At 43.8% G+C, this 14296-nt stretch overlaps 1 protein-coding gene across 4 annotated transcripts in view; it reads right to left on the reverse strand.

Moving 5' to 3' along the window:
* MCC (MCC regulator of Wnt signaling pathway) overlaps nucleotides 1–14296 on the reverse strand; it is a 424575-nt gene that overhangs the window by 94975 nt on the left and 315304 nt on the right. For all 4 annotated transcript variants that reach the window (XM_086323343.1, XM_086323344.1, XM_086323345.1 and 1 more), the window contains one exon: nucleotides 1958–2100. In XM_086323343.1, the coding sequence (XP_086179469.1) occupies nucleotides 1958–2100 (143 nt within the window). The remainder of the gene's footprint in view (nucleotides 1–1957; nucleotides 2101–14296) is intronic.

The raw sequence follows: 14296 nt of genomic DNA on the forward strand, positions 1-14296 counted from the left end.
GGCCACCACCTTTAATTCTGGCAACTGTTTTGCCCATCTTGACTTCGGCAATGGTTTCCAGGCTGGCCTCCCCCATTCACTCTTGATCCACTGATTTTTTCTCTTCACTACAGAGTGATTGATTCAAAATGCCATCTGATCGTCTCATCCCTCCCATCCACAGCTGTTAAAATCATTCAGCAGTTTCTCCTGGGTCTCTGAATAATGGTCAGACTCCCTAGTGCTGTCTATGAGATCTTGCACGGCCTGGCTCCGGCCTGCCTCTCCCAGCCTCTGTCTCACGCCTCTGCGCCCTTCATAAAGGATGATCTTATTCACCGCCTTGAATGCATCATCCCCTCTCCCCTGCATGTCACTTCCTCTCTCATGCACTCAATTCCTACTTATCCTCCACATCTCCGCTCAGATGTCACTTCTGAGAGGAAGCTTTCCTGGAAATCTTAAATTGAATTCTTTTGACACACTGCCATGGTACTTGATGTTATAGCATGTATATAGGTTTATGCAGGTTGTTGTGAAAGTCATTCGGTTGCGTCCGACTCTGCGACCCCATGGACTGTAGTCCGTGGAATTCTCCAGGCCAGAATACTGGAGTGGGTAGCCTTTCCCTTCTCCAGGGGATTTTCCCAACTGAGGGACTGAACCCAGGTCTCCCACATTGCAGGTGGATTCTATAGCAGCTGAGCCACCAGAGAAGCCCAAGAATACTGGAGTGGGTAGCCTATCCCTTCTCCCGAAGATGTTCCTGACCCAGGAATCGAACAAGGGTCTCCTGCGTTGCAGGTGGGTTAGCTGAGCTACCAGGGTTATAATATACCAGGGTTATAACCAGGTTAAGCCCTGGTTATATTATAAGTTTATATAGGGAAGCCCTGCTTATTATATAGGTTTATAATTAAGCATAAATGTTTAATATTTATTAAAGTCACTCTCTCCCCAATGGAAACTTAAGTTCTAATGTAAACTGTACTATACTTTCTCTTCCTTCTCCTTGTTCCTTTCCCATCACCCCCTTATATGTGAACATTTCCTAAGATATGGTGCCTCTCCCCATTTGGACTTCACATCCTTTCAACCATAGGGAGCTCTTTACCTCGTAACTTCAAAGCCTTTATCCGCAACCCCAATCTCTCCAGAGATCTAGTTGAGCATCTTCAAGTAGGCCAGAGGTTTTACAACACTTCAATTGCAACCCATGGTTGGAACATTTCCCTTGGCAACTTAACGACATATACATATCCAAAATATATGTGTCATGAAACAACAATACTATCATTCTGGTTTTTTTTCCTATTTGATTTCATTTTAAAACCATTTTGATTTTTTATGTAATTTCAAGACTTACTTGGAAGGGTCATAACCTGTAGTTTAAAACACACCATACCAACATGCTGTTACCAGGTATTTCCACACAGACATTTCTTCACAACCTCAAACACAATGTATTTATTTCCCAAATCATTTCTCAACCAAACTTCCTTAGTAAGGAATACAATCATTCTGAGTCACTCAGGATGAACATTTTGAAGAGTCATTTTGGATCCCTGCTTACCCCAGAGTTGCTGAACCTATTGCCTCCTCCCCTTCAGTGAGTCACTCCCCAGCCCATCCTTTCCATTCTTGCCATCACAGCTCAGTTATACTGAACTTGGAACAGTGCAATCACCTTTTTACCTGGTTCCCTACTTCCTGACTTTTCACGTAGAAGGTGACACGTTTGAATCACAACAGGCAGAAAGGCACATCAAGGCAGAAAGGGAATGCAGCTCTTTGGTTCCACTGTGACCAACAAAGGAATATGTAGAGAACTGAAATGAATGAGCCTTCACCTGCCTTCATCTACTCAACAAGCTGCTTGACTCGCTAAATCTCGATCCAGGCTGTCTCATGCTTCTAAAGTTTTGATTATAATCCAGAAACCGAGCCCTGGCGTTGCGGCAACAGCAGGCAGACTTACCCATGTCTGCAGTGACCATGGTGGACTGGTTTTCAGGGACAGACACAGAGGTCTGGTCCTGATCCACGCTGTGAGAGTCCTCGTTGGCCTCATGTTGACTCTGGCTGAGCTCTGATCGCAATTCCGAGTACTCATCTTCCTCCCTGAGAACAAAAGGGAAGTCAGACTCCACTGACAGACACACAAGACACATCCCCAGAGAATGTCCTTTAATAACAAGATAAAGACACTCAGAACACAAACAGACAGCTCTCCTCTCGAGGCCCCATGGACCAGGATTCCTTTCAGGATAACTAGATTGGCCGTGTTTGACACTGAAAGTTTCCATATCCAAACCCACACACCCGACAAGACTCGTGTATCAGCCTTACAGAAAACTCCCCCCTTCAAACATTTCCTAAAGAAAGTAGGCTTCTTCACCTCCTCAAATTCCAAGGCAAAGAAGAACTGAGGTTCCTAGCACTGAGGCTACAGTGAGCAGGACCATCAAGGGCCTAGTGAAAAGGAGTGACTCAGAGCATCACCACCAGAGCCCCACGCTGTGCTTCCTTCTGGGAAGAGAACAGAAGGGCTGCTGAGGTTACAGAGACTGGAAAACCAGCATCCTGTCTGTGCAGATTGAAACCAGTGCTCTGAGAGGTGTAGGGGTCAGCGTGTCTGAGAAAAACCACACTTAGTTTCTCTAAAAGAAGTAAGTGGAGTTAGGGGACAGGAAAGGAGAATGGGGTGAGGGGGAAGATCAGTGAGTGAGTGAGCAGCACTCAATGGTCTGTTTCCTTCACTCTGCCTTTGCTAGTAGGAAGATAACTTTGAAATTCATCCGTGTTTCATCTGCACAAACACACTCACTCCCTTCTCAGCCCCTCATGGATCCCTTGTAACCTTTGGGCTCTGAATTAGTCATGGGCAAGCTAAGAAAAGTTACAATTGCAGTATGTATTTCAAAGTACACACAGACCTCCTTCCCACGCCACCGCCATCACTACACACACACATGATACAGACAAGTAGAGAGCAAAAATTAATCTTCTTTGATGTATTTTGCAAGTGAGCCAGAAAAGAAAATTTTCAGGGGGTTTAATTATGAGTAAAGTCCGAAGGTGTCTTCTCAGCCCCAGGGGGAGGGTGTCTGTGAAGAAAGGAAGAAATTCTCTTACCCTGGCATTCACATTAAGTTGCTGACAATCGGAGGGTAAGGGCAGAAAGTCCACAGTTTTGGGTGGGCCAAGATGGTGAGTGGTGATCGGTGAGACTTGGGGAAGAGGCAAATGCCATCTGAAGCTCAGGAGACACATCTATACCAGAGAAATGGGAAGAACTCTCCAGAGTTCTTGGTTTTCTCAAGAAATGAACACCCGTCCTCTCAGGGAAAGAATTCAGCTGAGCCCTTGCTTTATAAAGTATTTCTGATAAAAGCCACACAGAAATCTAGGAAGACTTTAAACAGATATAAAACCAGCAGGCATGCAGAATGTGAATTAGAATGGGAGTGGTAATGGGAAAAAAATATAGGTTAATGTTATATGAATAAGTTAATTATTAGATATTTGCACAGCCAACAGTAATTAGGCTTAGGAAAGAAAAACAATTAGAAAGAACTCTTAAGCGTCACCACCTTTTTGGTCTAGAGGGTAATTGTGCTCTGATCCATCAGCTTCCTTTCAATCAGCAATTGAAATCCTGATTTTAGTTAATGGGAGATTTTGGGTATAATGAATAAATTACCTTTGTTGCATGGCCAATGTAATCAGCTTCAGCTTGGCTGAGACTGTTTTTCAGCCAAAAAAGCTGCTGCTGTACCTCTGATGTAAATGGTATTTGCAAAATCTTTTATAGCCACCTTCAACTGTCTTGGCTTGGCAGGTCCCAAACATCTAGTGCCTGCCAAATCTCCTGCTTTGTAAAAAAAAATTACTTTATTAGGATAGGTTTTATAAAGAAGTGAAAACGGAAGGGGTGGGAGAAGGAAGCATTCAGTAAGGAAGGGAACATTCCTTACTAAGGTGAGACCACACACTGAAGAATGATACCACCTGAGAAATGTCACCTTAAGGCAGAGACTTTCAGTGTCATGAAATGCAAGCCAAGAATGCTCTTTCAAGGTATTTGAGCATCAAGACAAGGACAGGAAAGCGAAAACCAAGTTGATGCTGCTCTTTTGGGAGTCAAATTTTATGTTCACAACTGGGCTTCTCATGTGGCTCTAGTGGTAAGAACCCGCCTGCCAATGCAGAGACGTAAGAGATGCAGGTCTGATCCCTGGGCCAGGGAGAGAGAGCATAGAGAAGGGCACAGCAACCCACTCCAGTGTTCTTGCCTGGAGAATCCCATGGACAGAGGAGTCTGGCGGTGAAAGCGACGTAGCGCACACACACATGTTCACAACTAATTCTACCCTAAAAAGGATGCTCTGGGTGGACTGCAGCTCTGGGGCTGCAGGTGGGCAGTGACCAGGGAGGACTTCCAGGATGAAGCAGTACTACAGAAGAGTCTGAAGGTGAGCCATTTTAGATAGGTCATGAGCGTGCATGGGCACATGCAGAGCCTCAGGGGAGCCCGTGGATGTGAACTTGGGTGTGTGGAGCTTGGGACAGAGGGGACGGATAGCTGAAGCCAAATCAGGGTGCAGGATGGAACCCTGAGGCTGGAGGAACACTCAGGCCACTTGCTGAGTGGGCAATATTGGCCAGAAGCAAAACTTATTGTATTGAAGAAGGCAAACAATCAGGGTCAAATGGTGGAAATAAATGTAAAATAATGTGTGAAGTCAAGGAATTCAGGGGAAGGAGTAAGTGTTGTGAGATCTTTTATGGAAACAGATCAAACAGGCAGCAGGGAAGTATAGACGGTCTGTGTTCTCGACCCCACAGGGAGGGGCTGAGGTGAGCACATATCACCCCTGGTGAAGGATCCCCCTTAGGGTATCATAAGGAAGGTTATAGTACAACACTACGTGAGCAAACAGAGGAAACAGAGGTAGAAATCAACCTTGTGAGGAGATTGTGTGCAGTCTTGTGCCCCCAAAATGAGGCACTGAAAGGTTAAACCTAAATATAAGAAAGTTTGTATAGCCCTATTTCTCTTACTGACTTTTGTAAAAAACCATGGAGCCATCTATCTTTGCCCTCTCAACATCCTTACCGGCAGGAACTGGGAAATGACAAAAACCAGTGTGCTCCAAGCACTCTGTAAGCTGCCGGACAATTTGGGACGTCAACATATGGAGGAGAAGGATGCTGGGGGCTCTCCCTATTGTTTTAGTCAGAAGCACTGGTCCATCCAGAGCAATGGGAACAAAAAGTTAAAAAAAAAAAAACAAACCAACAAAAACCCTGCAGGTCCATGGCAGTTTTACAAAGACAAGAATTTGAGGAGTTTTTTCAAGGTTCCTCTGAGCAGCAGGCTCACCTAACTGGTCAAGGTGTGAATGACACACAGCATCAGCATCTCAAAGTGACTTCACTGTTTGCTTCCTTTCACGGTGTAGACACTAACTCTTGGTAAGTGATTTATCTTATTTCTTTGGGGAAAAAGATGCCTGATCTGCAGAACACTAACTGCCAATGCTGAAGATAAAAAGGAAGAAAATATGAAAAGGTCCAAGTAGTAGTCAAATTAAGTTAAAAAAACAGAAGCTTTGATAAACTGATAAATATTGCTAATTCTATGCTATTGTGGTAGTTTCTTAACTGTTGTTCTTCAGTCAATCGGTGGTGTCTGACTCTTTGCAACCCCATGGATTGCAGCACGCCAGGCTTCCCTGTTCTCCACTATCTCCCGGAGTTTACTCAAGCTCATGTCCATTGAGTCGGTGATGCGATCCAACCATCTCATCCTCTGTTGCCCCCTTCTCCTCCTGCCGTCAATTTTCCTCAGCATAAGGGTCTTTTCCAATGAGTTGGCTCTTTGTATCAGGTGGCCAAAGTATTGTAGCTTCAGCATCAGTTCTTCTGATAAATATTCAGGGCTGATTTCCTTTAGGATTGACTGGCTTGATCTCCTTGCTGTCCAAGTGCCTCTCAAAAGTTTTCTCCAACACCACAAATTGAAAACATCAATTCTTTGGCTCTCAGTTTTCTTTATGGTCCAACTCTCACATCCACACATGACTATTGGAAAACCATAGCTTGGTTGGCAAAGTGATGTCTCTGCTTTTTCATAATTATGGAATTAGAAAGTTACCAGGTGTTTTTTTTTTTTTTGGCACATAGAGGGTCATCTCAGGATTCTAATGGTACATCATTTCATTCACTTAGAAGCATTTGTGAAGTGATTCCAAGTCACTCAGTTTAGAGTTGCAGTGATTAAAGCTTGCTACTAGCTCAATAACAGCAGCAGCAGCAACAACAAAACACTCCTGAGGCATGCATTAGGCTGTATGCTGCTGCTGCTGCGGCGCGTCAGTCGTGTCCGACTCTGTGCGACCCCATAGACGGCAGCCCACTAGGCTCCTCTGTCCCTGGGATTCTCCAGGCAAGAATACTGGAGTGGGTTGCCATTGCCTTCTCCAGTTAGGCTGTATACACACCTGCTTAACTAGCAGAGGCAGAAAAGTAACAGAGTGGCAGACTGGCAGGGATCCTGGTGATCACTTAAGCCAGGATCAATACCTTTGTTTTACAAATAAGACCACGGACACTCCTAGAGGCTAAGCGACTTACCTAAGATTATCCAACCAGTTAGCAATACAGCCTAATTCCTAAATTTACTACAAACAGAACAATAATGTGATGGCTTAAGGAAAAGATTTTTTTTAAGATTCTTCCTCATTCTTAGCTAGAGGTGAAATGATCTAATTGATCATTTCAATGATGATAAAAGTCAATGAAAGTTTAACTCTTACCATGCTTTCCAGACCTCAAGCTAAAGTCCTGTGGAATCAGCAGCATTTGATAAAAATGTTACTTCAGAAGCAATCCCTATACCTATCTTATTTTGGGGTGCACATTCATGCCTTGTCACTGGATTGGAGTAACTGGTGAACAAGATCCAAATGGACATGCCTTGGGAGCTGTCAGTCAACGGTGGCCAGCCCACTGAGCCTACCTGACTTTGTTTTTGCTTTTTCTTTTGGAACACACTTGGTCTCTGCATTTAAAGGCAGAATTGCCCTGAAACAGCCATCATTTCTTTAAAGAACAAAGATGTTTTAGATACAAGGTATTCTTTTCAGTTCTCTTAAAGGATCTATAGCAGTGAATAAGTGATGAGTAAATACCTCTTGTTTTCCCATACAGCACAGAGGAAGTTCAGACTCATCTAGGAAACTTACGATGACTAACTGAACAAACGGGACTCTGAAATGCTCTCCTATGTGTATAATAATTCACCCTTGTCAGCCATGAGTACCAGTTTTAACAAGATCTGATAAAGGATCCGTATTCAAACACTTCAAATAGTGAACAAGGGTGGAATGTACACCATATAAGAAAATATGGAGAGAGAAAAACCCACCTTATCTTTCTAGGTTTTATTTTTATTTCATATTTTATTCTTTAGGCCACAAGCTAATCAGAACAACAAGTTTTGCTGGGAGACAAAGAGGTTTTGGTTACACTGTTTGAGATGCAGCAACATGAAGAGGGACAGACAGCTGCACCACACAGGCCAAAGTGTGGGCCTAAAGACCAGGGGAAGGGCCAGGCACACCGTATGGGCACGAGATTTGAGAGACTGGACTATGTGAGCACACAGAGGCTCTGGATACTCGCTCAGTCACCAGAGGAGGGGCACTCTGCAGACGAAGAAGCACAAGGGTTAAATGCCAATGTGCGAGTGATATAAACAGGAGGGGTCAGTGCTTTAGGGGTGCAGCCATCCTGGTGAAAAGGATGGGGGAGAGCCCAGGGTAAGGGCCAAAGCTGAGGATGGCTCTTAGGGAAAGAGGAGAAGATCTAGGACCTGCAGGGTTAGGGAGGTTCGAGAAGGGAAGCAGGATTTAGGGTTAAATTTAGGAAAAGGGCCAGTAACAAGAAAAAACTCACCAAATTTTTCAGTTAAGAAATCACTGGTGATTTTCAAAAAAGTCTCTTAGCTTATGCTGCTGTAACAAAGTACCATAGACAAGCTTAAATGACAGAAATCTATTTTTTCATAGTTTTAGACTTCAGTTGGGTTGGAGAAGGAAATGGCAACCCACTCCAGTGTTCTTGCCTGGAGAATCCCGAGGATGGCGGAGCCTGGTGGGCTGCCATCTATGGGGTCGCACAGAGTTGGACACGACTGACGCGACTTAGCAGCAGCAGCAGCAGCAGCGGACTTTGGCTGGTGGTCCAAAATCAAGGTGCCGGCACGGCTGGTTCCCGGTGAGGGCTCTCTTCCTGGCCTGCAGATGGCTGCCTTCTCCGTGTACCCTCACATGGCAGGGAAAGAGCAGGAGAGCAAGTGAGCTCTCTGGGGTCACTAATCCTGTCACGTGACCGCAACTTCATGACCTTGACTCAACTACATTCCATCTCCAAACACTGTCACATAGAGGGTTTCATCACACGAACTGGAGGCGAGGCATAGCACAGTTCAGTTCATAGCAAAAGGAATTTGGCAAACCACTGGGGTCAGAAGCCAGACAGCTGTGGGCTAACAAGCAAATGGGAAATGAAGCAGAAATCATGGACTACTCAGAGTTGGCAGTGAAAGGTTGATGTTATGAGAGCAGCTTTTGGGAAAAGAAAATAATCTCCTTGGGAAACAATCTGCTTAGACATCTTTTTTTTTTGCCCCCTCCCCCAGATGCAAAGTGAGCTACTGACATATTTTTCCATTTTATCCATCTCATTATACAATCCCCCCAACTCAGATGAGCATTAAAACAAAGCCACTCAGAACATAGAGTTAAGTGAAAAAGCACCTATTACAAAACAGTGTGTGCTATATGATCCAATTTGTTTAAGATATTCATGAGTAAATATTTTTAGAAGGCCATAAATACAAACTGTTTATTCCAAGCAGATGAGATTTAGGATGCATTAGGCAGGGTTCAGTTAGGAAAACAAATGCTTTTGGATGTTTCAAGCAGGATTTAATTTAGGCAGTTGGAAGGACCAGAGAAAAGAAGGCAGGGTGGGGGGCAGCTGGTGCTGTCAGCCTTGGCATCAGAGCTGTGATTGAGAGACTGCTGCTGCCCCACTCCTGCCCACAGCTCAGGCTCAGGCTGGTCAGCGCAGGGTCTTCATGCTCACCAAAGCCACAATGACGGCCCCACCTTCTCACTGCCTTCCAGACCTGGCAGATCCAAAACTATCCCAGAGTTAAGGGAGTTTGGGAGGTAGTCCCTAGGGTCAGTCTTCTTTGATTTGGGGGGACTACAGAGGAGGTGTGGGAACGGAACCAGGCACAAGCAACATGCACTGTAACCTACTGTCTTTGGCTCCTTGACAACCAAATGCATCCTCTCACACATATTCAGTTCCAAATGGCTATAACGATACCATCAAGCTTCTGTAACTATCCCTTGTTCAATCGTATTAATAAATGTACTCACCTTCTTATCGAAATGGGAGACCCAAAGTCCCATTTATATCCATGGCTGGGTGACCTTTCCTCTTCTAGTTTAATGGCAAATTCACCTAAATCATGTAGCCCAACTATTACATGCTACGTTTTACCAATAACAACTCACCATATATAATGGGAGAAAACCAGAAAGTAAAAAGGAAATTGCATATATGCATAAACAAGCAAGAAATTATGCAGACCCACTTAGGGGTCTGGCCCTAGGTGGACTGACCTGTACTGTAATCCTTTAATTTACTAACTTGTATCACTGGGCAACATCCAGGAGGTATGCTAGGGAATCCTGTGAGTTCCATACACAGTCCTCCCTGCCTCATGGTACAGTTACAATCCAGTTTCCCCTGGAGAGTTGGGATCCCGCTAGTATAGTCACTCCCTTCACTGCCTGTTGTTTCAGTGACATGAGATGTCCCAAGGGCTAAGTGGCAGCAATGGAATCACTGCTGTTTGCCAGTCATCGTTCCCTTGGGAATGAAACTTCTAAAACTAGCAGAGCTCAAAGTTACCAAGAGGGAAAGCAATCATTTTTTAAGTGGGCTTTTAGGTGTAAGAATGAGAGGAGCCACTTGTATTTCCACTTCTTGGTTCCTGAAGCCAGAAAAGCAGGACCATGTCTTGTTGCCAGTTGGGAGCATTTACCACATGTACAGGGATTTTAAAAATGTTACCACCTGGATGGGATACAATGGTAGCCTAGGTCCACTATGAGATTTATTGATGATGCCACTTGTCACCTGATGTAGTATGGACTGAATTATGTGTTATTGTTCATATTGTTACTACCACCCCAATTCTATGTTGCAGTCCTAACCTTCAAAGTGATGGTATCTGGATGGGACCTTTGAGATATAATTAGATCTGATGGGATCCCTCACGATGGGATTTGTACCCTTATGAAATAACAGAGCTTGCCTTTTCCCTCTCTTCCTGCCATGTGAGGGCATGGTGAGAAGGAAGCCTTCAGGAGGACAGGAAGACAACACTCACTGAAGAAATGAATTGGTTGGCACTTTGACTTTGGACTTTCCAGATTCCAAAACTGTGGCAAATAAATTCCTATTGTCTAAGCCACCGGTCTACAGTATTTTGTTACAGCAGCCTCAGCTGACTAATGTATCTTCATCAATCTTCATTTAGACTGGAAGAGTACAGGTATTTTTGGATCCCAGGGGCTAACATCTGCTCAGAGCGAATAATTAGCCCAGAATGTGGGTATCTCTTTTTCCTACTGTACAGTCTCCCCTGTAAAATGGGTAGAAAGAAGATGGACTGTACCCACTTGTGACAAGATTATAAACATCTTCATTAAAGAGTTCTGGATCTGTGAAGGAGGTCTGGTAAGGGAACTGGATAAGAGGTCATATAGCACAGTGCGAGGTCAAGTCCTTGTTCACCAGACCAGAGATTTTTCAATTACAAAGATCAAGTAAAACTTTAGTATCAGTTCAGTTCAGTTCAGTCACTCAGTCACGTCCGACTCTTTGTGACCCCATGAATTGCAGCACGCCAGGCCTCCCTGTCCATCACCAACTCCCAGAGTTCACTCAGACTCATGTCCATCGAGTCAGTGATGCCATCCAGCCATCTCATCCTCTGTCGTCCCCTTCTCCTCCTGCTCCCAATCCCTCCCAGCATCAGAGTCTTTTCCAATGAATCCATTTATATCAAAACTAAAGACTCCATGATCGATTCTACATTATCAAAAATCTCTATGGGTCGAATTATTTGATTACTACTGTAGTCCTGTTGACAAGCACAGTAGCCATGCCTGCACTGACTCCAGTAGTGAAGTGGCATCAAAAACCCCATTTTAATGACGTTATTCCTGATCGCCATGGCCTCTGGACTATGTTACACTAGGCATTTCAACATTATTTAATGTAATCCTCCAATGAATCTAGTTTTATTTAATAAAACTGCTGAAGCTAACATACTAAATCCAGAATCTCTAATAGGAACAGTGATATCAATAAATAATCATCAACCCAACACTATATTCTTATTTCCCTGGTCTAGGACACGTAGGTCCTAATCCTACACACATTCTTCTCAAGTTTCTGTGACTATAAATGAATACAATCTTACTTGTATCTTCCAAGGTTGGATTTTCTGCTTATCCCCCTGGGGCATGATTGAATTTAGCTACTTTTGGGCCTAAAGATAAAGAAGAATGGAGTAGCAGTGAGGTATGACTATATCTGGTACCCTCTACCTGGGTTCAGCCTGCTACAGAGCCTCCAAGCAAAGAAGGACTAACTTGATCAGACAGGGAGGGAGACTGCTTCTGCAGGAGGGGAAGCTCAGTGGAGTTTGCAGGCTCTAGGTATCTTAATTTATTTGAATCTACCCAATATCTCCATTCAAATTCTCACCATTTCATCTTTTCCTGTCAGTGCTTAATCTTTAACCTAAGAGATCTGCTGTGGCTCTGAATTCAACTTACATTGGAATTCAGCAAACTGCAGTGTCTGATTATTGACTACATTAGCCCTGTGGCTATAAGAGGTGGGAAAGTCTCCCAGGGCAGTCACAGAAGGTCTCTAGTTCTCTGATTGTGACTGGAGATAAATATTTTAAACTATGAAACTGTCACATCTTTTCTCTTATGCAATTCAGTATGGGTTCCATGTGGATACATCATAAACCATTCCCTAATTAATGATTTTTCAGCTCTTCCAATAAATTCCTAACTCAGGCCCAGACTAAAGCGACAAGAAAGTCTCAAAGGTACCAGGATTGTACCAGATTAGCATGACAATTCTCTACACCCGGGATACAAGAAAAAGTCCAAGGCATTTGGCACCTCTGTACTGGGTCAACTATAGCATCTTTGGACCTGAGTGGCGGTGGCCAGCGAGGTGCCTTAGCCACTAGAGCTCGGAGGACAAGAAGAGCCTGGCCCACATGTCTGCTCATCTTCCAGCCACGCAGGGGGTCCTCTCCTCAAGGAGGAGCTGGCTCATTTACATAATGAAAACAGGCAGAATTTAATGTTACATCTGTACAGACGCAATCTTCCTTTAAATAAGAGGGTATGTTAATACAAAACAGTTTGGCCATTAAATTTAATCTAAACATCGTGAAATTGAGTTTTCCAGGTGACATGTGATGCATTTTTTTTCACAACTCACTAAGCCCATTTGCTTTCACCTTCTCAAGACTTTAAAAGAGCAATATGTTTTTAATGGAAATTACGAATTTGCCAATGTACTCTGTCAGCCTCCTTTAAGTCTGCTATAATCATTTCTTTGGACTGAAATTCTTCTCTGCTCTTCTAACCTACAATCACTGAAGACCAGGATACAATTTAAAGTCCTTGAGGTTCTAAACTGGAATATGAGATGTACTGTGTGGCTCCAATTAACAGCAAATTTTTCCACAACTTTGCCCAGAAACAGAGGCCCCCAAGTACCCTCATCAAGTAGCTCCATCATTACTGTGACTCTGAGTTGGAACAAAACACATCTAAAATGTCTTCTGACCCAGGACTTCTAGAGGGATAGAAGCTTTAAAACGGTCTTAATTGTGGCCTGTAAAAATAGTCAGAGAACAAAGCACTCTTCTCCATAAAAGCAGATGCCAACCATTTGTTTCCCTCAGGGCTACTCTCTGAGCATGGGCAGGAAGATAAAAATTCTTATCCTTGGCTCAGTAAGTCACTTTAAGCAAACCCTCTTCTCAAAAACGGGCAGACACAGCTTTGTGCAGGAGACTTTGGGGCCAACTGACTGATGAGCAAGGAAGGCAGAAACCCCAACAATTACTTTTATGGAAAAAAAACTGAATAAAGGCAGAGATGCTGTGGGTTCTAACTCCACCTATCCCCTTTGCTAAGGGTAACTTAAAAGTAGTTGCTTAACATTTTTAAGCCCCAGGGTTTTCACCAATCAAGTGATGGATCAAATCTTGCCCCATCCCTTAGGAGTTTGTATGACACTATGCCAACATTGGCAAGTCAACTGAGCTCAAACAAATTTTAGATTATCTAGAAGCATATGCTATTTTCTTGGGCCTCAGAATCACTGCACTGCGGATGATGACTGCAGCCATGAATTAAAAGATTTGCTCCTTGGAAAAAGATTTGCTCCTAGGACAAACCTAGACAGTGTATCAAAAAGCAGAGATATCACTTTGCTGACAAAGGTCCATATTGTCAAAGTGATGGTTTTCCTAGTAGTCATGTACAGATGTGAGAGTTGGACCATAAAGAAGGCTGAGCACCGAAGAATTGATACTTTCAAACTATGGTGCTGGAGAAGACTCTTGAGAGTCCCTTGGACAGCAGGAGATCAAACCAGTCAATCCTAAAGGAAATTAATCCTGAATATTAATTAGCATCAACTGAAGCTGATGCTTAAGCTGAAGCTCCAATACTTCGGCCACCTGATGTGAAGAGTCAACTTACTGAAAAGGACTCTGCTAATGGGGAAGACTGAGGGCAGGAAGAGAAGGGGGCGACAGGACGAGATGGTTCGAAGGTATCACTGAATCACGGAGTTAGAACAAACTCCAGGGGATAGTGAAGGACAGGGAAGCCTGGCGTGCTGCAGTCCACGGGGTCACAAAGAGTTGGATACAACTTAGTGACTGAATAACAACAAAGAAGCATATGTAATAGTTAGTTAAATCAACATTCATAAATCTCTCCAATTCCCCAAGGGAGATAGAGGGGGTTGCATTCAGAACCTGTTAATAAAGCATCTCAATAAAGCATCTCACTCACCTTCTTACTAGTCAACTGAACATCACAACTCCTACTCTGTCTACCTTTCAGGGTCACCATGAGGGTCAAAGTCAAAACGGAATAATGGAGGGGAAAGCACACAG

Source organism: Bos grunniens, chromosome 10, assembly GCF_055505025.1.
Source record: "Bos grunniens cultivar Pamir isolate PY7600 chromosome 10, Bosgru_T2T1.0, whole genome shotgun sequence".
In the NCBI taxonomy this organism is placed as follows: domain Eukaryota; kingdom Metazoa; phylum Chordata; class Mammalia; order Artiodactyla; family Bovidae; genus Bos; species Bos grunniens.